General features: G+C 35.9%; 10 protein-coding genes across 10 annotated transcripts; 8 read left to right on the forward strand and 2 right to left on the reverse strand.

Annotated features, from left to right (window-relative positions):
• Positions 1 to 21: 21 nt before the first annotated feature.
• On the forward strand, positions 22 to 1,198 carry RO3G_01851 (uncharacterized protein; the record flags this gene model as incomplete). Its single annotated transcript, XM_067656442.1, has 6 exons — positions 22 to 124; positions 176 to 279; positions 328 to 597; positions 644 to 761; positions 814 to 976; positions 1,045 to 1,198. 6 exons carry the CDS (start codon positions 22 to 24, stop codon positions 1,196 to 1,198), a joined length of 912 nt encoding a protein of 303 aa, XP_067512543.1.
• A 252-nt stretch (positions 1,199 to 1,450) lies between these two features.
• Positions 1,451 to 2,928, reverse strand: RO3G_01852 (uncharacterized protein; the record flags this gene model as incomplete). Its single annotated transcript, XM_067656443.1, has 2 exons — positions 1,451 to 2,487; positions 2,535 to 2,928. The coding sequence occupies 2 exons, from the start codon at positions 2,926 to 2,928 to the stop codon at positions 1,451 to 1,453; spliced, it is 1,431 nt and encodes a 476-aa protein (XP_067512544.1).
• Positions 2,929 to 3,883: 955 nt separating this feature from the next.
• On the forward strand, positions 3,884 to 4,382 carry RO3G_01853 (uncharacterized protein; the record flags this gene model as incomplete). The annotated part of the gene is made up of 2 exons (XM_067656444.1): positions 3,884 to 4,222; positions 4,275 to 4,382. The coding sequence occupies 2 exons, from the start codon at positions 3,884 to 3,886 to the stop codon at positions 4,380 to 4,382; spliced, it is 447 nt and encodes a 148-aa protein (XP_067512545.1).
• An 840-nt stretch (positions 4,383 to 5,222) lies between these two features.
• On the forward strand, positions 5,223 to 5,432 carry RO3G_01854 (uncharacterized protein; the record flags this gene model as incomplete). The annotated part of the gene is made up of 1 exon (XM_067656445.1): positions 5,223 to 5,432. One exon carries the CDS (start codon positions 5,223 to 5,225, stop codon positions 5,430 to 5,432), a length of 210 nt encoding a protein of 69 aa, XP_067512546.1.
• Positions 5,433 to 6,288: 856 nt separating this feature from the next.
• On the forward strand, positions 6,289 to 7,074 carry RO3G_01855 (uncharacterized protein; the record flags this gene model as incomplete). Its single annotated transcript, XM_067656446.1, has 1 exon — positions 6,289 to 7,074. The coding sequence occupies one exon, from the start codon at positions 6,289 to 6,291 to the stop codon at positions 7,072 to 7,074; it is 786 nt and encodes a 261-aa protein (XP_067512547.1).
• Positions 7,075 to 7,710: 636 nt separating this feature from the next.
• Positions 7,711 to 8,767, forward strand: RO3G_01856 (uncharacterized protein; the record flags this gene model as incomplete). The annotated part of the gene is made up of 3 exons (XM_067656447.1): positions 7,711 to 7,984; positions 8,050 to 8,536; positions 8,713 to 8,767. 3 exons carry the CDS (start codon positions 7,711 to 7,713, stop codon positions 8,765 to 8,767), a joined length of 816 nt encoding a protein of 271 aa, XP_067512548.1.
• Positions 8,768 to 12,468: 3,701 nt separating this feature from the next.
• RO3G_01857 (trehalase) lies at positions 12,469 to 14,506 on the forward strand (the record flags this gene model as incomplete). The annotated part of the gene is made up of 4 exons (XM_067656448.1): positions 12,469 to 12,651; positions 12,706 to 13,049; positions 13,103 to 13,145; positions 13,313 to 14,506. 4 exons carry the CDS (start codon positions 12,469 to 12,471, stop codon positions 14,504 to 14,506), a joined length of 1,764 nt encoding a protein of 587 aa, XP_067512549.1.
• Positions 14,507 to 17,213: 2,707 nt separating this feature from the next.
• Positions 17,214 to 18,290, forward strand: RO3G_01858 (rRNA 2'-O-methyltransferase fibrillarin; the record flags this gene model as incomplete). The annotated part of the gene is made up of 2 exons (XM_067656449.1): positions 17,214 to 17,286; positions 17,464 to 18,290. 2 exons carry the CDS (start codon positions 17,214 to 17,216, stop codon positions 18,288 to 18,290), a joined length of 900 nt encoding a protein of 299 aa, XP_067512550.1.
• A 425-nt stretch (positions 18,291 to 18,715) lies between these two features.
• RO3G_01859 (uncharacterized protein) lies at positions 18,716 to 19,827 on the forward strand (the record flags this gene model as incomplete). The annotated part of the gene is made up of 3 exons (XM_067656450.1): positions 18,716 to 18,904; positions 18,976 to 19,036; positions 19,091 to 19,827. 3 exons carry the CDS (start codon positions 18,716 to 18,718, stop codon positions 19,825 to 19,827), a joined length of 987 nt encoding a protein of 328 aa, XP_067512551.1.
• Positions 19,828 to 19,903: 76 nt separating this feature from the next.
• Positions 19,904 to 20,818, reverse strand: RO3G_01860 (uncharacterized protein; the record flags this gene model as incomplete). The annotated part of the gene is made up of 2 exons (XM_067656451.1): positions 19,904 to 20,002; positions 20,048 to 20,818. 2 exons carry the CDS (start codon positions 20,816 to 20,818, stop codon positions 19,904 to 19,906), a joined length of 870 nt encoding a protein of 289 aa, XP_067512552.1.
• Positions 20,819 to 20,988: the final 170 nt, after the last annotated feature.

The following is a 20,988-nucleotide window of genomic DNA, read 5'->3' on the forward strand; positions in this document are numbered from 1 at the left end:
TCTTTTTTTAATCAAAAAGTCATGGCAACCACTTTAAAAGAACAAAGTATTGGTTTCCAAGTACCCAAGTTGGCTCAAGACTTGATTGCTGGTACTTGTGGTGGTTGGGCCCAAGTCATTGTTGGTAAAATGAAAAGACTTTTTTTTTTCTTTTTTTTTCTTATTGTTATCACAGGTCATCCTTTTGATACCCTTAAGGTAAGGTTGCAAACACAGCCTTCTCCTCCTATTTATAAAAATGCCATGGACTGTTTCCGACAACTTGTTCAATCTGAAGGCGTAAGAAATGAAAATAAGTCGCATGTCTTTTTACTCACTTTATTATAGCCTAAGGGTTTATACAGAGGTGTGGCTTCTCCACTTGCGGGTGTTGGATTATGTAACGCAGTTGTCTTTATGTGCAATGGTGAATTTAGAAGAATGCTTCAAGGCGGTGATGCAAGCAAGGTCTTGTCACTGACCGAGATCGGTATAGCTGGTTCTATGGCAGGTACTGTCATGGCCTTCTTCAACTGTCCTATTGAATTGCTGAAGGTCAAGCTTCAAACTCAAGATCCTGCTGGTATTATTGGTGCCAGTGGAAAATTAGAACCTCCAGTAAGTTGTTTCTGTATGCATGGATTGAGTTAAAGGTTTTGTTTAGTACAAAGGTGTGATTGATTGCGGTGTTCGTACTGTTCGTGCACAAGGTCCACTAGGTATCTACCGAGGATTAGGAATCACATTATTAAGAGATTGTCCTAGTTATGGTTTATATTTTAGTAAGTATTTATTTTGTAATGAGAAATAATTAAGCTAATCCTTTATATTTAGTTACTTATGAAGGATTAAAGCGTACATTCCAATACATCAAGGGCCCTGATCAGTCCTTGTCTACTTTTGATTTACTAATGGCCGGTGGGTTGTCTGGTTTTGGTGCCTGGATTCCTGCTTATCCTCAAGATGTCATCAAGAGTCGTATGCAAAATGATCCTAGGTATACATATTTTATTAAAAAAAGTATTCATAGAAAGGAGATTCTATTAACACGATCCTATTTCTTAGAATTAAATCTTCGCTTATGGCTGTCCGTACACTTGTTCGCGAAGCTGGATACAAGGCATTCTTTAACGGCGTTGGTCCAACCATGGCAAGAGCTTTTCCTGCTAATGCTGCTACATTCTTTGCTTATGAATTAGCAATGAATGCTATGAACTAGACGAAACAAATAAAGACGCAAACAGTTGTAAATAGATACTTTTGTTTTCATGATTTATCTTTTGTAGAACAAAATGTTTGCAAGACTATGTTGGGTAATTATTTCTAAAGCGTAGATGGTAGTTTTGATATGAAAGCTTGTATTGTTTAAATGAGTTTAACGTACATCGAATGAAGGGAGAATGTTTTATTTACAAATAAAAAAAAATGTATAGTTTACAAAAGAAAATGGAATAAAAAAGAACGAGGGATTCTACTTTGTGCTGATATCGAATTGACTGGGATTGGCTAAAGCAGCTTGGTTTTTAAGGTGTGAAGTGTAATACGGTTTAGAAAAGTTTATCTTTTCCTTCAAGACCTTACTCACTTGCGTCATACGCTTTGGATGCTTCAAGAGTGTACCAGCCACTTTACAATACGTTTGAAGGGTTTGAAATCTGTTTCCTCCTTTACTCTCTGATACAGATTTTCGTTCCTTTATCTTTTTGTAAAAAAAATCTGCACATGTCGATTTTGTTGATAAACAATTTTTCCAGCGTTCCATGATTTGCTCGTGACTTTGTCCAGTTGCACGATATAAGGCATAGTGGGTAAAACCATGGTGGAAGATGAAATAAATGATGTCTTCATCAGTAACCGATGCTGGATCAAACTCATCTGTTGCGTCCTTGATCCTTCGCTGTTCCTTTGACTCTTTCTGCTCTTTTTGTTCCTTTGGCTCTTTCTGTTCTTTTTGCTGTTCTTTTTCGACAGGGGCTTCTTGATTTACAGATGAAAATTGATTTGCAATGGATGCCACATAGTCGAGAATCATAGTATGACGAAGAACGATGGCCATGAGAGCAGCGCCTAATAGTGGATATTCAGACAAGAGTTCTTTAGCAGCCTCTTGTCTTTCGTTTTGACTCGCTGTCTGTTCCATCTTTTCACCTAATACACGATGAACATCCAGGTCAGGCATGACAGCATGATGAAGATAGAGTGTATCGAATGAGTTGGAATTAAGCAATAATTGTTCTGGTTGTTCAAGCAAGTTAAAGTCATACATGTCATCTAGTGGAAATTGAAAGGGCATGGAAGCAAGCGGAGCAGATTCAGGTGATGATTGACTCTCAGTGGAACTCGAAACTAATTCCTCACTGTGTTCGGTGTTGGAAGGAGAAGCAAGACGTGGAAGTAGTTGATGCATCAATTGCTCATTTGTTTTGCGAAGTTGCAAATTTTCTTTTCTTAATTCATCAATCGTTTTTTCATGTTCTTCTACTTTTTGTTCTAATTGTGTGATATATTCTATTTTTATGTTGGATATAATCCTCTTTTCTACACTTTTTTCTTACCTTTGCGTCTCTCACGAAAATTTCGTGCTGATATTTTATTTCGCATTTGTCGACGCTCTTTGGATGTCATTTGTTTCCGTTGCTGCTGAGCAACGAAGGCATCATCATCCGAGTCACTGCTTGAATCTGCTTTTTTCTTTTTCTTGTAAGCATTTTGATGTAATCCTGCTGCAATCACAGGTTCTTTGAACTTTATCTTGTTGGGCGGTTTTGAAGTAGCAGTAGTAGCAGGATGATCCTTCACATGTAAATATGAAGGTTCAAAGGATATTTCTTGCTGTTTGTTTTCTAAAGTGGATTGAATGGCATTCGCTGATATTTGACTTGATTCAAAAAGTGTGCTCATCATGTCATTATCAGTGTTAAGCCACTCTATATTCATTAAATTATCCATTTTTATTGTATATAAAAGAGAAACATTGGTTGAATAAAGCGTTTAAAAATATAATTAATCCCAGATTGATGATTACCAAAAGTATCAAAAGGCTTACGCAAGTAATTACTATATTTGGAATACAACTGTTTATTAAAGTTTTGTTGACTTTTGTTCAACAAGTTTATTTTGGTAGAATTTTTTTTTTTTTCGTTATGTTTTAAATGATATATGAAACCAGATACTTCCATAACAATCTTTGCTTGTATTATTTTTAGTGGTTTATATGCATGTACTACATTTTTTTAAAAAAAGAAAATACAATGTATCTTATAAAAACCTGTATTAATAAAAGTAGCATTTGGATTATCATCTCATGTCTGTGGTGACAAAAGAACTTCTTTTAATTTTCAACTAGTTCTTTCAATTGGTACAGACAAGCCATCATAATGCTTGTATTTAATCTACAAAAAGAGTAGTTGAAATATTGCTCTATTTAAAAATAAAAGTACAGATCCTATTACTGTGTATACGTTGAGGATACAGTGAGTTGCTTTTGAATTTGATTATAGTTCGTTTTATGTAGGGTCATGTACAGACCAAATTCAACTTTCAAGATGTATATTGTAAGCCAGACTAAAGGGATTTTTCTTGAAAGCATTTTATGAACATATAATCAAAACCACATTATCAGCGTCTGCGTTTGCTTACATTGTTGAATTTGTCGTTTTTTTTTCATTTTTAGATTAACTAATGAAGACTACTTTTATTGTTATTTAAAAAACAATTCCAATGTTATTTGTTAAGACATTAAAGCCTCTTAAGCCAAGAAATTAAACACTTGTATTGTTCATTTTGCCAATTGTCTGATTCGAATTTAACTTCCATCCAATCATTTTAGAACAAATATTGATCTAACTGGGTTTATATTGTTCTTTATTCTCCTGGGCCTTTTTCTTTCAAAATAAACAAATATATGGAAAGTAATAAGGACGAGGCTTTGAAATGTTTGTCTATTGCACAAAGCTCATTTAAAGAAGGCAATCATTCAAAAGCAATTCGATTTGCTGAGAAATCAAATAGATTATACCCAACAGCTCAAGTTGAACAATTCTTATTGACTGTCAAGAAAAAAGTAGCAGATTCTGTTTCTAGTATGCCGCAAACAAATATCTACAACACAACAGAGCGCAAGTATACTACTGAGCAACTCGATGCAGTTAAAGCAGTATTAGCTTGTGGTATGGATTACTACAAGGTTTTATCGATAGAACGATCAGCAACTGATAAAGAGATCAAAAAAGCATATAGAACTGTAGGCAAAGAAAACAGAATTATGTAACAATATCTAACAATTGCTTTAATAGAAAGCACTATTATTTCATCCTGACAAGAACAATGCACCAGGAGCAGATGAAGCATTTAAACGTAGGAAGCTTATCAAAAGAACAATAATGACTCAGGCAACTAAATGATAATAGTGATTGCAAAGGCCTACGATGTATTATCTAATCCAAATGAAAGAGCAGCGTATGATTCAGGTGGCAATTCAAGAAATAAAAGCAAAGGGACATCCTCTTCTTTTTACCAACCACATTATGCTTACAATAGAAGATATAGGCAAGAAGTGTCTCCTGAAGACTTGTTCAACATATTCTTTAATAGCAGAGGCATGCAGAATTCATTTGGGACATCATTTTATACCCCAAGACATAGCTCGCCGGGATACCAACGCCAGCAACAATACCATCGTCAACAAAGACAGAGCCAACATGGGCAAGAACAGGATGATGGTCTGGCAAGGTATTTCCCTTTGGCTATTATATTAATCATACTTGCTCTTTCTTCTATATTCTCAACCCAAGATGAACCACTCTATACCTTTCAACCAGCAGCACCCAATACATACAAGAGGACTACTAGCCGAAATTATGTTGATTATTACGTAAATCCAGATACATTTATCGAAAAAGTAGGAAATAGTCGGTACAAGATTAGAAAAACTGAAAGACAAATCGAAATAGACTGGGTGAGCGAGCTGCAGAAAGACTGTCATAGGGAAAAAAGACAGAGAAATTACAAGACATCGAAACAAACCCAGAGTTGTAATGCTTACGAACGTTTAGCGCGCAGAGTCTAGTTTTTGTATATTAAAATAAAAAAAAGAAACGTGTTTATTGTATAAATGATTTATTCTTGTAAAGAAAAGGTGTTCATCACACTCAATGCTTCTGTTACTGGGTGCCATTTTTGTGCAACACTAAAAATGTTTAATTGCTGACTTTTTTTAATTTTCTTTTCCCTCCTCTCTTTTTATGCCTTATACACCATACACGCTACAAACAATCCTTGCGCCACCTCCTTCTACTCAAAAAGAAGAGCCTGTTCCAACCCCTAATACTTCAACTTCATTTTTCTCCAGAAAAACAAGTTCACCTCCTAACGAAGCTGCTTCACCCATTCTTCGTTTTACAAACACTACAGCAACACCTCGTATAGATTCCGTTGGTGCCTGGGGTATTTGAGATAAATGCTTTCTTCCTTTGCATGTTTCTAATTTTGTATGTTAGAGAATGATCTTTACTGTGGAACTTCAGAAGGGCTTTTACTTCACTACTCTCTTCAAGACCATTACGATAATAGTTCAACAGAAAAGGTATACAAACAAACGAAAATGCGGTACTGACATCAACCCAAAAGAACCATATAACTAAAGCAACCATTCCATATAGACATTAACGACTCGTTTAGAAAATACAATAAATCTAGGTTATGGTAAAAAGAGCGTAGAGCGTATATTATTGATGCCTCAGGTTTCAAAAGCAATTGTTCTTTGCGGTAAGAATAACAATGAAACAAGCAAAACACAAGTAGCACAAACCAACCTGCTTTTTTAGATTCTACTCTTTTGTTCTTTTCTTTACCTTTTTTTGATCCAATATCAGCATCATTTATACCACCAGTAAAAGGCGTGACATGTTTTTCTCATGATATAGCCGAAGAAGGTAGAATAGGAGAGGATGGGACAGTAGAACTGGTTGTAGTGAAAAAGAGAGCTATTCAAATATATAAAATTGGTGAATCAATGCATATAAAAAGGGTAACCAAGAGAATACTTTCTTGTATTCGATATGTGCTTATATATGTATCTATTTTTACAAGGAATTACCACTTACAGATGGTGCTATCACATTAACAAGATACGGTCATATATTATTTTTAGCGGATCACCAAACTTATAAACTAATCAACTTGCATCAATCATCCGTAACACCGCTTATGCCAACACCTCAGATACCTTCTGCGTCCTCTACTCTACTACTAGGATCACAGTTGATCGCAAGACCATTAGTGGCTGTAGTCAAAAAGGGAGAGTTTCTGATGGTCAGCGGAGGAAGTGCTTCAGGGAATCAAGCAATTGGAATCTGCGTGAATTCCAATGGAGATGGTTCTCGTGGTACTTTGCAGTGGTCCAGCTACCCAAAATCAATCTGCGTTGAATTTCCTTATGTGGTGGCATTATTGAGTAATCACACGATTGAGATTCACAATATTTTGGATCAAGCTTTGCTACAAAGAATACCCATCGATCCCATCATTGAAGCCAGAGGCTTGGCATTTGGACATGGCATCAAAGTCTGGATGGATGCCTTGGCTAAAGCATTAAAGCGATCACCGTGGAGGCAACAGTTGACGGATCCTGAGATTGAAGTACAGTTACAACGAGAGGTTATAAAATATTCTACGATAGCTTCGCGTATCTTGGTCTACGGAAAAGAATCAGTCATGGCGCAAGTCACCACACCTCTTACTATTCAGGTTGACGGATTGTTAGAAAACAGCTTGGTTGAAGAGGCAATGCAGCTAGCGGAGCAAGCAAGAAATACAATGTCAGAAGATGATAATGACACTGTTTATGCCGAAAGACTGAAATCGGAATTGAACTACACATTTCAAAAATCAGGTTTACTGTTACTAAAAGAAACCTTATTTGATGATGCCTTCTCTCTTCTTTCAAAAGGAAATATGGACCCAAGAGTTGTCGTGCAATTGTTTGAGGGATTAATGCAGGATTGCTGGATAGATAGCCCTCCTCCAATCTTACTATTTGACAATATTCAGCGCTTGATAAGAGAATTAGGCGATCTCAAAAAAATAGGTGTGTAGTATTATATTTAAGGCTTCAAAATTTTTATTTTATTTATCATATCATCCTCTAGTAAGTGATAGCTTGAAGGGGTCGCAGGAAGAAGAATCATCATCAAGTTCATCAGATATGCGCCGTGTACTGTTGACAAATGCCAGAGAGGCTTTAAGCAAATATTTGATAGCAGAGCGAGAAAAGAGATTGATCAGATTAGGCCAAAAGGATACGCTGTGTGAAGTAATCGATACCTGTCTCTTAAAAGTATACATGTCTCAAAAAGATGATGCGTCGATATATCGATTATTACAGCAACCGAATGATTGTAATGTAGAAGACTGTTCTAAAGTTCTTTACAAGTCAAAAGTAAGCATTCATAAGGAAACAAATGAAAAAAGTATATTAATATGATTATTTAGAAATACTATGCCCTTTCAATTATGTATGAATCAAAGCATATGTATGAAAAAACGCTGGATCTATGGACAGAGTAATTGTATAGGATATGTATATAAAGAAAAAATATATTAAAACCATGGTTTTTCTATAGTATTTATTCTGGAAAGCTTGTAGATAATGAATTCAAAGACGGATTGGCGCGCATAAAAAGATTGTTATTACAGGACATCAATCTACACGATCTCCCGCTTTCTGTTATAATGCACTACGCATGGTGGTTGACCCAGCAGAGTCCAACGGATGGTATCGAGGTTTTTATTCGATCTCCTAAAGCAAAGGACATGGATCCAGACGAAGTTCTAGAAAAACTTGAAGGTCTCAACAATCAAGTAGTTCAAACATACTTGGATTATCTCGTTACAAAACTAAAGAGCCAAAATCCAGAATACCACACTAGACTAGCATGCAGTTATGCTAATGATATTCAAGACGAAATGAAGGCCAGTAACGGATTGGAGTCATTTAGAGAACTTGGTAAGAATCAAAGTTTACATTGAATACGCTTACTTGAATTGACTTGTTTTTCTACTCGTACACAGTCAACGATTTCAAAAGCAACATAAATCCTTATCCTCTAAAAGATGACAGCGATTTAAGTCATTATACATTTGTCGGCTATCTAAGCACTAAAAAATCCCATTTACGTCTTGTTCAACTTCGTTTGTCTCTGATACGATTCCTTCAAAAGTCTAGCCTATATTTACCAGAAATCGTGATGGAAACTCTCACAAAGGCTGGTCCTTTGGATATTGAAAAATGTATTGTTTACGGAAAATTGGGAATGCATAAAGAGTCTTTGGATATGCTGATACATCAATTATCTGATTTTGTGGGAGCAGAAACATACTGTGTAACTAATGGTCACAGCATTGGTGTGATTCCTTCAGCAGGCATTCCTGCTAGATCCTCTTCGCTTGCAGAGAAACCCTTACCTCCTATAGATGAGAATATGTCTCCAGAAAAGATAGAAGAAAGACATATCTTATTTACAATGCTGTTTAATATATATCTCTCTATTAACGATAGGTAAGTATATATTACATTACAATGAAAAATACATGATATATAATTCTATTCTTATGAAGTAAACTGATGGTTGCTCGTACAATACATCTTTTAAATACACAAGGACTATACCTGGATGCAGTAGAAGTAAGCTCTTTTGATGAACATCTAAAAAGAATAAACTGATATATATTTAGGTACTTAAATCTATACCCGACGACTGGCCAATTGATATTGTGCAAGAATTCCTGAACAAATCACTTAGAAGATCCATAGATGACTATAATGAAAGTCAAATAGTGCTTGGATTAACAAGAGGAGAAAATCTTATGGTAAAAGCTTACATTGAAAATGAAATGATTACATTAACACCCAATATGCTTTCTTAGGTTAATAATGATCTCATACAGCTATATGAAGAATTAGGCCCAGTAGTAATTGATTATCAAACATCTTGCTTAAAATGTCATAGAATAATTGGAGATAGTATATTTACTAAAGAGAATGAAAGTGGTCAAATACTTCATTTGCACTGTGCCAAGTTATTAGGTTATGTGCAATCATTCGAAAAGTAAAGCTATGGTTTCAATTTTTGATGTTCAAAAATCTTTTTGTCCAAAATGAAGTCGTATTATTTAGTAATTACCATGTAAAGTCCTTGATATTTTGCTTTTATATAAAGAAAGTGATGTATCCTTCCCTTTTTGTTCTTTCTTTTCCCTATTTACATCCTAAATCGTATTACAGAACTTCAAAATAAGCGTGCAATTTTTTACGAAGATGGACTGAGTTGAGATCAAGGACATTGTTGTTGACGAGGAACTGTTTGCTATTGAAACATTAAGTTTCCATACTCAAATCCTAAAGAATACGCCTCCAGAAAGACCTTTCATTCTTGCAATACTTCCAATTGCGGATAAAAGGAAAAGATGCTGAAATGAAGTTATACAACAAGCTATACTATACATTTTATTCCAATGACGAGAAAACTATCTTTTTTTTTAAGCAAAAGGTCAAGTGGCTCTGATGCTTCAAAGCAACTGGGTATTCATATTCATGCAGCCCAGAGATGGGTCGATCGTTATTACAACGATCCTGAAGGTATTTTCGAAAAGAAGAAACCAGGTCGTCGTCATATTCTTGGGGATTGGTAGAAAGTTTAATGCAAAACTTTGCAAGTCTCATCATTTCGCTTAGTACCCTGTATAACTTTATAACAATCAGTGCAATCCATTCATTAAGAAGGCACAATACCATCCTGTGAAAAAAAACGTGAGGGAAAAATTTAGTGAAGATCTGTCCCTACTAGCTTCTAATCATAGTTCTATTATTCGGCATAACCAGCTCAACTTTCATTTCTTCAGTCTGTCTTCAACTTAATGTGTCCATTGAAGCGGATGAGCAGAGTATCGTCACTAAATAATTCCGATTAGTAATTCAGTCCAATTTCAAGCCTTTCTCGATTAACTCAACCTTAGGAGAAATTTTCGGTCGCCTTGTACTCACATATATCCAGCGAATTGACCTATAGATTGATCTACAACAAGGTCTCTCATCAGTATCTGCTTCACAGAATACAGCCAGCACAGTTCCCTTCTGGACTATCTCATATCTGTTAAAAATAGCCTGATTCAACTATGCAGTTCTTTTTTTTTTTTACTTGTTCACAAAAGTGTCTCTTTTGGGACAAGCTAATTCAAAAATTTCTATAGCCCACTACAAGTCCATCATCCGTCACTCACTAGATTTTTTAGTCATTCACTTAAATGATGTATAAAAAAAATGCTTCTGGCAACGTTACTCTCATTATTGCCTTTGCTGGATTATGGAAATCATGTTAGAAATCAACGTTTGACGACGAACCTTTTGATTATGGCAATGCTCTTGCAAACACCCGACTTGCCATTTCAAATGGATAGCAGAGGAAAATGTGTACTACTCAATCTAATCTACTTTTCTTAATGCTTCTTTTCTCTGTTTAATTTTCAATAATACTTTCTTTCTTTTATTGTACATTTTTATTGCTGAATATCTCTCAAAGTCGTACTATAAATATGCGCATCAAATACAAAAATGAAGCATACAATAATTTAAATGCACGTCATCAAAAAATACAGCCAGTTTAATATGTAACACTTTTATTGAAAATCAAGAAAGGAAAGAATAAAAAAAACCCCCCCTCAACTAATTTGATAGGATACTATTCAGGTAAAACTGTATCCAGTTGTAGTTCCTGAGCAATACGTTCCTTAATATAATTCTGACGGCGATTATATACTTTAATTTCAAACAACGCTCCACCCACAAACTAACCCTGTTCTTTTATCTAAGGGTTTCAATGATATATGGAAAAGGAAGGCCAAAAAAAAAGTATTTGCATACATGATTTTGAATTACAAATAGAGAACTTATCTTTAATAAAAAACTAAGAAAGATTATTTGATATTATAAACTCTAATAAAATTTGACAGCTTCTATATCGTATGTTTTATATTTTTTTTGTCTCTTGTCTTTAAAACTTAGACCATCATTATACCTTCTTCCGCTTCTTTTGAAGTGAAACATAAAAAGCTACTTTCTATATCAAGCAAGTTCAATTTGTCTAAACCATGGTCGCCACTGCATATAATAACAATAATATGAGCTTTCAGAGGATGTATGATCTTCGTTTTTTTCTTCTCCTTTAGTCTGTTTTTACTTCTTGAATCATTCCACTTTTTATTTGTTTTTTATATCCGGCAAATATAGCTCAAGTTATTTAGATGTGTTTTTAAATAATTAAAAATATAGAAACTTGTACAAAAATTTTGTTTAACACTCCTAATGGGCACCGTTCACCCTTCTCTACGGCTAAGTGGCAATAGGTAATAGATCGGCATCGTATGAGACCGAGCAGTAGCCTTGAAATCGCATATTCCATACAAACAGCCAAGGTTCTTGATTAATCCATGTCAAAGTTGAAAATGCCCCAATTCAAGCAATTTAAAGTCAATCGGATCATGTAATTATAAGAAGTTACAGTTAGATTTGATTAGTAATTTAATAAAAGAAAAAGATTGAATATTTTTATTGGAAATTATTCACTGATACATAGTATTTCATTCCATTTATTAAAATGCAAATATATATTGTATAAGAAACCGCTTTATGACTAGGTAAATCATTCAATAACTGGATAAAACGGGTATTATTTGGTAGCACAGCATTCTCCACAGCCAATGCAACTTATAGAATTCAGAGAATTACAGAAATTGAAACTTGTAATATTGATCTTCAAATCATTTAATTTTTATTTTAAAAGCAATTGGTAATAGAAATGAAACAAGTAAAAAGAAGATTACTTGAATACGAATCCAAATAACTAGGCTTTGATGAGCTAATCAATCAAAAAGGGATTATTCTCTCTCTTTTTAAATCTGTATTTAACGAAGTGGCGTAAAAAGTTACACGATAAAAAGGAAGATAGATTAACCTGTCTGAATCTCTCGGGAAAAAATAGCTAAAACTGGATCGCGTTTATTGATAGAAATGGGTTCCCGTGTGCGTGAGTAATGTATACTCACGTCACTGATTGTGTTACACGCCTATTTCATCAAAGGGTCTTCTTTTTTGGGTTTGATAAAAAATAGATCGAAAAAGACATGGTAGTATAGAAAGCAGATCAAATTGAAATAATCGTAACTGTTCGAGATTCTTTTTTTTTTGTTATATTATAATTTTTTTCTATAACACCCCTTCCTACAAGTAAAAACCAAACAAATAAATTTAAGAGGATTTAGAGACATGCTACATCATTTTGGTTCCAAAGTGTCCTGGGAAAACGGTAATTTGATATATAAAAGGTATGGGTTCCTTTCTCTTTTTTTTTCACTTACTCTTTTCTTTCAACCTTTTTCTTTGGGTAATTTATTTAAAAGTAAAGAAAAAGTTCACTTTTTACACCTATAATTCAAATGGTGTTTTATTCTTTGCGTATTTTATATGGATTGTTGATCACTCAATTGGCTCTGTCTGTTGTCGCTATTCAACCACAGACATCCCATTCATGTGATTCACCCATTTACTGTGAAGGACCAATACTGAAAACAGTGCAATTGGCAGAATTATATTCTGACTCCAAAACATTTGTAGACATGGTAACAAATGACATATACTTGATCATTTTTCTCTCTCTAAATCATGATATATAGCCAACTTCAAAATCAGAAGCAGAAGTAGTCAAAGCATTTAATGCAATGGGTGGCGTGAATGCGACCAAAGACCAAGTGAAACAATTTGTCAAGGAAAACTTTTTGGAAGCAGGTGCTGAGGTCAAGATGCTTACAAATGTTACTATTCAAGAAGAACTGAGTTGGATACAAGATATTTCAAATGTAGACTATCAAGGCTGGATTAATCACCTGAATCATGCATGGGAAAATTTGACATTTGGATTTGATTATAGTGCTTTGTGTAAAGACTGTGTTTCAAGTACCTTGCCTGTTGAACATCCGTTTGTTGTGCCTGGAGGTCGTTTTCGTGAATTTTATTATTGGTAAATAGCTTGTTTTAAAAAAATCAAAAAAGATGATTAATATTGCTTGACAGGGATTCATTTTTTGTCATCAAGGGACTCTTGTTGAGTGAACAAGTAAGCTTGGCAAGAGACATGATTGAAAACTTTTTTGATTTTATTGACCGATATGGATTCGTTCGTAAGTGTTTCTTTTTGCTTCAAATTATTATTTGTATCGAAAGCTAACCATAAGTACATACGCAGCTAATGGTGCAAGAATATACTATTTAAATCGCTCTCAGCCTCCATTTTTAAGCTTAATGGTGGATATTTATTATGAAAAGACAAAGGATAAAGAATTTATGGAGTATGCTTTGCCTTATTTGGATAAAGAATACGATTTCTGGATGAAAAATACTTCTGTTCACATCAAGGATCCCAGAAATCAAAAAAAGACGCATGTTTTGAATCGCTACATAACCCAGCATAAATCACCTCGTCCAGAATCGTATGTAGAAGATTATAATACGGTGAATGTCAACGTCAGCTTTTCTGACTCAGTCAAGGATCAAATGTTTGCCGACATTGCTGCCGGAGCAGAAACCGGTTGGGACTATTCCTCACGATGGACCAAAAATAAAGTACCCTCTCCTCAACAGGTCGAAAGCTATGAGATGTTACGTACAATCAATACGCATAACATCATTCCCATCGATCTTAATTCACTTCTATGGAACATGGAAACTAGTTTATCCAAATGGCATAAGCAATTCGGCTCTCAAAATAAGGCATCTAAAAAGAAGTCAAGATACTATGCCCAACAGGCAAAGAAAAGATTAGAAGCGATAGACAAACTGATGTGGAATGACGAAACGACTAGCTTTTACGATTTCAATCTTACCAGCAATGCACAAAACATCGAATATACACCTGCCAATTTATATCCTCTTTGGCTCAACGTGATACCTGATCACTTATTAAAGAATAAGACGAAATTGGCAAGTACTATGGATGAAACCGAAAGAACATTACGCAAGTACCCTGGTATCCTTACTACATCTTATCATAATACAACCATGCAGTGGGACTTGCCAAATGGTTGGCCACCTCTCACCTTTATTGCCATTCAAAGCTTCTTAAACATTGACAGCATCTTGAATACTCAAAGCAAGAGCTATACTACTAGCTTTGGTACCACGTTTAATCGTTTGGCAGAGGTTTTGGCAGAACGATACGCTGCCTCAGCTTATTGTGGATGGTATAAGACTGGTGGCTCTATCCCTGGTGTCCTGCCAAAGCTAAGCTCTGTTTCAGATGATGGACATATGTTTGAAAAATTTGATGTTACTACTATTGGCGCTGCCGGTGGTCAAGGAGAATATACATCTCAAGTTGGATTTGGATGGACTAATGGTGTGGCCATGTGGATCTTTAGTTCTTTTAATAATCTTACAGCACCAAGTAATTGTTCAGAGACAATCACAATCAGTTTATAAAGTGTATACGTTTAATTTTTTTTTATTTATATAAAATTAATGACCATTTTGAATGCATGAATCCTAATATTGCATCGTTTTCGCCCTGGTCGGATCAATAAAATGAATGGAAACTAAAAATCTCTTTCGAGATCAAGGGTAAAAATTAGATGATAGAAAGAAAGAAGGAAACAAGTGAACGTTACTAGTGAGGGGAAGAAGAAATTTTCTGAGACATCATTCCCATTGTGAACTCATCAAGTATGAGGGCCAGGCGACTTTATCAATAACAGATCATTGTCAATCTCCTTGTCAATTTTCTGAATAGAAAAGAATCTTTAATACAATATTAACCTGTCTATTTTTCTTATTATCTTTCTTTTTGGGGTATTGTTAGTTTTTGCCTGTACATACTGCCCATCAGAACAACAAATATATCGTGGTATCTGCTCTTCCAGAACTTACCTTGAATTTAAAGATTAATGGCTCTAAAATAGAAGCTTCACCTGATGATTTTGCATCTTTAGTAGCTTCTGTAATTTTCATCTTTCTCCGATATTCTGTAACATCAGTGTGTCTGAACAGCTGCAAATAATGTTTACTCAATATTTTACCATTTCAAATGTATAATCGTTTACCCAACACACTTGGAAATTATTTCTAGCTACTTCCTGTAATCAATTAGCAAGAGATACAACTTGGGAACATCGCATGGAGACTATGTACTTCTTGAAGTCACCCTCTGTGTCTGTTTGATTTGTGAATTTAAAATGCTGGAAAAACTCGACAATACTGAAGTTTTCCTGCATTTCTTTGCAATATCTAATCAGACTCTCGATGTTAGATATCATTTAGAGTAAACAATGAGCCTGAATATGGATTGAAAATTGGGAAGAATCAATAAAAACTGACAAAGTAAAAGAGACAACGCGTACCCTCCAATCTGAGATCGGGTATTTTTTCAATATCCATCCTAGGCGAATCTCTTTAAACAACCATATATTGTAGCAGTCGCAATTTTAACAACTTAAAAAAAGACTTTACTGGAAGGCTTCTTTGTTACTCTCGTATTTCTGTCTTGTGCTCACGTTGGATAAACCATTCGTCTTTTCTTTGTTTCTCTCCTTTTTTTTAGTAGTTTTTTTATTTTATTCAGATGATTCACCAGAAAGTAAACCTCATGATACTGACACATTGGTTGCTTCTTTACCGTTTTTGGTTTACCATGTTCAGATATGAAGGATCGCGTCTTCTTCGGCAACAAACAGGATTTTAATGTCTCTTTGGGTATATGGATAACAGCAGAAGCATGGCTCTTATTAACGTGAGCTCTGGTGTTTGATCCAATTGGCATGATGAATAGAAAACTTGGAATATCAAGCGTCAAATTCGATTTCGTCTGCAAACCGGGATACTGGCCAAATGTTCATTAACATATTCAAAAGCGTCTCTTTGAACAAAGATGTATTGAAAAATGTTGGTAGATGAAGAGGACATCATTTTATATATTGTTGTCAGTAAGGTAATTAATAAATAAAAATACTGCATCGAGGTGTAACTGCTGCAGTATATGGTTGTTTAAAGAACCTCTAACACTACCCCTTCTGAGTCCTATCTTGTACTCTAGTATGGCCCACAAGTTCTCGATTGGGTTGAGATCAGGACTTTGAGCAGGCCAGTAAGCGCCCCCATCGCCTAGTAATGCCTCCACTCCTCTTCCTAAGATTGCTAAGCCTAAACGCGATAATTTCCAACCTAGCCTGACTGTTATTACCAAGCAATTTTCTTCACCTGCTGAACCAGCAGGCCTTAAACTTATCTATGTACCCGTTCGACATCGCCTCCCTCTACAAGAATTGCGTTCCAACCTCCACAGATTAAACATTAACACCCGTCGAATTCTGGGTATTCATTATTCAGATAAAAATTTAGTTAGCTTCCTTATCCACATTGGTTATGAAACTGAGCTACGTTCACAATTGAACAAATTCAACATCACAGTCCGTGACGATTCGATCCTTTAGATCCTTCAATCATTCGCGACTCTACTCTCGTTAATGAACCCATTGATAGTAAAGTACAATGTTTTCGCAAAGCATTCCTTCATATAATCTGTGTCGCCCTCTGGTGATTTAGGACACCCATTTACAATGCTGTTGCCAACTTCTTTGTCTAGTCTGGCCATATTGACCTCGACGACTTAACATCGCATGACCTTGCCCCACCATACAAGTACCGCACAGGACATATCCTTGACCATGTATAGACTCCGTGGATAAATATCCAACATGTTCATCCAACTGCTTATACCATCCTTTATGAACCTAACTACCTACTTCACATAAAAAGATCTGCTGACGTTGTCGGCCGAACTCACACTGATGTCTATGACACAACTTCCCCTCATTCCCCATTCACTTTATTTTTTTTTTTTTACCCTTGTTCCCATAAGGGATTTATTAGCTTCCTTTACATCTTATTTGATCTGACTTGGGTAATTATGGTACCTTGAAACGCCGCGTGCTCATTTAAGCCTGTAAATAAAATATCCAGTTTAAACGTACTTCTTTCTACATAAATAAATAGTCCGCACATTAACTATTGGTTCCAATAATACTGGGACGGCTTTTCCTACTAAATTTTGACTTGCTTTTTTTTCTTTGAACAAAAATGAAAGCTTTCATATTTTTTTCCTTTTGATAAAAAAAAAAAACTTTATTAATATATAATGGCATTTGAAGGACGTGGTGGTAATCGTGGTGGTAGAGGTGGTAGTCGAGGTGGTAGCCGTGGAGGCTTTGGTAGGACAATATGAATGTTTAACAGTGTTTATTCTCTTTACTAAATTCATTCCAATTAGGTGGAGGCCGTGGTGGAGCTTCCCGAGGCGGAGGCCGTGGTGGAGCCCGTGGTGGATTCGGTAAATAGGAAAAAAAAAACCCCCCATTTACCAGCTGTTAACTAAATAACTGAATTAGGTGGTGGCCGTGGTGGAGGCCGTGGCGGTGCTCGTGGTGGAGGTCGTGGAGGACCTCGTGGTGGTGCCAGAGGTGGCCGTGGAGGCCGTGGTGGTGCCGCAGGAGGTGCTAGAGGAGGTGCTAAGGTCATCGTTGAACCTCACAGACATGCTGGTATCTTCGTTGCTCGTGGAAAGGAAGATCTTTTAGTTACCAAGAATCTTGTTCCCGGTGAATCTGTTTACGGTGAAAAGCGTATTTCTATTGATGGACCTGAAGGTACAAAGATCGAATACCGTGTATGGAATCCTTTCAGATCCAAGTTAGCTGCTGCTGTTCTTGGTGGTGTTGATCACATTCACGTTGCACCTGGTAAGAAGGTGCTTTACCTTGGTGCTGCCTCTGGTACCTCTGTCTCTCACGTTGCCGATGTCGTTGGACCTGAAGGTGCTGTCTATGCTGTTGAGTTCTCTCACCGTCCCGGTCGTGATTTGATCAACATGGCAAAGAAGAGAACCAATGTTGTTCCTATCATTGAAGATGCTCGTCACCCTCAAAAATACCGTATGCTTGTCCCCATGGTTGATGTTATCTTTGCTGATGTTGCACAACCTGATCAAGCTCGTATTATCGCATTAAACGCTCACAACTTCTTAAAGAACGAAGGACACATTGTTATTTCTATCAAGGCTTCTTGTATCGATTCAACAGTAGACGCCGCCACTGTATTTGCTCGTGAAGTGAAGAAACTTCAAGAAGAAAGAATTAAGCCTCAAGAACAACTTACTCTTGAACCTTATGAAAGAGATCACGCCGTTGTTGTTGGTAAATACGTCCGCTTCAAGTAGACAAGGCATATTTGGATCTAGTTATTACATGTTCAATCTTCATATCTCTCGACATTTCTTCTTTTTTTTTGCGCTGATTCTTAAAAACGAATAGATTTCTTTTTGTAAATAAATGGAGTCTTCATCCATATTAAAATATAAAATTCATCAATAATCTTGTTAAATTAATTTATATTCCGCTCATCTGGTTTTACGCTTTTGAGTTGTTTCATTCGTTACTTACTGTTCCTTCTTTTTTTTTGTTTTTTTTTTAGTTCTTTTCTTTTTTTTCAATGGAAATTAATAAAGAGGAAGCGATTCGTTGCTTGAGAATTGCAAAGAACCATTATGGCACTAAAAACTTTGAAGCAGCTCTCCGTTTAACAAAGAAATCGCTTAAACTTTATCCAACAGACGAAGCTAAAGAATTCTTAGCCAAGGCTGAAATGGCAGCGGCATCAGCTGAACCCAATGATATAAGACAAGAAGAAGCAAAACCAGCTCGCTCGGCAACATCAGACTCATCATCAAAACCTTCATCTTCAGCACAATCTCAAGAAGTACGAGAGATTTTAGCATGTGGTACTGATTATTATAAAGTTTTGAAGGTCGATAAGAAATGCACAGAGGTTGAGGTAAAAAAGGCATATAGAAAGGTAAACTTTTTTAGGAGTGTAAAATTGCTTTATTCTAAACAATTTCATAGCTTGCTCTTAAATTCCATCCTGATAAAAACAAGACTCCTGGAGCTGATGAAGCATTTAAATGTAAATATTAAAAAATATTGCATTTTGTCTCTGTTTCCTAAACACTCTCTGTAGTGATTTCAAAGGCGTTCACTGTGCTTAGCGATCCTCAAAAACGAGCTGTACACGATGCTGGAGGAGGCGACCCAGAGCAACGAGGCAATGCAGGATTTTCCAACTTTAGAACACAATCGTATGGTGCCTCACCATTTGGTGAAGAGATATCACCTGAGGAACTGTTCAATATGTTCTTTGGAGGCGGCATGGGAAGAGGGGCAGCACAGTTTAACTTTGGCGGTCCTGCGGGGTTCAGCAGTGCCACATTTGTCGGCCCAGGATTCCGTGCGAGAACGTTCAATACCGCAGGCGGTCCACGTCCAACACGACCACAGCAGCAGCGAACAGGTTGGTCAATCTTTTTACAGATTCTGCCTCTCTTACTGCTGTTTGGCTACACCCTCTTTTCTGGACTCTTTATGGATGACACGCCCAGTTTCACATTCCAATCCAATTCAGTGTATTCCCAACCACGTATGACATCTCATCACCAAGTACGTTACTATGTTAATCCAACGGCTTTTAGACCATATCAGGAAAATAGAGGCAGATTAAACAAGTTTGAATACCAAGTAGAAAAAGATTGGGTACAGTCATTACAGCAAAAATGCTTTATGGAACGTAAGCACCGACAGATGCTTCTTGATAAATCAAGAGGCACCTTTGGATTTTTAAACCGTAATGAAAAACTATATCAAGATGCACTTAATATGGAATTAAAGAGCTGTGAAGAAGTTAAAAGATTTGGTATTTAATAAATGAATATAAATAGTAAACAAGAACATGTTGAACGGGGGAATAGAAGGGGGTATCGTTTGCTTTACTTTGCTTTTAAATCATTGATAATTCCAAGGTCCATGTACGTCTTGCCCATAATCTGACAGGCTGATTATCAACTTGAACTGTATTTCCATCCCACCAACATTTTCTCTACAAAATTATGAGTTGTAAAAAATACAATAAAAAGAAACTTACAGCAGGTTTTCTCCAAAAAAGTAGTAATTTTTGTGCTGTGTTATCCATCCGGTGCGTATGATCAGTACCAGATGACTTTAATGCAACCAAGCTCATGCTGTTGATACATGTTCTATTAGGTTCTAATTCCCTATAACCCCATTTATCCTCCCTTGAAAATCCAGCTTGACAGAGCATATCAATCAAATGTTGCTCTGCCACATTATTTGCTTTTCCAATATTCTTTTGCAACGCAGCAAAAACTTGATCCTCACTTTTTAAGTATTCTCCAGCTGCTATTTTTAACTTAATGGGATCACTTTTTTTGTTCTGACTGATACAGTAATATTCGAGCTCTTCTCTTAAAACAATGATTGGTATCTTGTCTAGGATAGAAGGATAATACTGAGCTGCTTGACTAAAAGCAAACAATGACTCCTCGGGTTCCATTTTCTTTTCTTTTAGAGTTCTTTTGTAAAAATAAAGGACATACTCTAAACAATGAGGATCAAAGTCTACGTGAGTTGTTAGACATTTTTCTTCATCGTCACTAGTTTCTTCTTCCTCTTCACTATCATACTGCTTTCCCAGAACAAGTCCATTCGGAAACATAGCAATCAGTAAACTTTCTGGTAAACTGACAAGTGTTTCTTTATCTAATCTCATTCGAATGCCTCGCAAATTTAAGTAGAGTACTTTTGGAATGGCGTCAGGTGTATCTTCATATCCAGTATCAAGGTCATCGTATTGTTGTGCTTGATAAATGAGGTCTTCTTGAGTATTTGCTGACATGAAAGAAAGAGAAGAAAAAAAATTAAAAGCGCGCTTTGATCCAATTCTTTTTCTCCTTTTATAAAGTTCCCTAAAGAATGTTTACTAGGAGAAGGAAAGAAGGGGCTTCAGCTAAAAGTTCTTTCTCCTTTCTTTGTTTATTTTACAGAGGCAAATTTATTTTCACAAAA

The sequence above is a fragment of the Rhizopus delemar genome, genomic scaffold (assembly GCF_000149305.1).
Source record: "Rhizopus delemar RA 99-880 supercont3.1 genomic scaffold, whole genome shotgun sequence".
NCBI classification, from domain to species: Eukaryota; Fungi; Mucoromycota; class Mucoromycetes; order Mucorales; family Rhizopodaceae; genus Rhizopus; species Rhizopus delemar.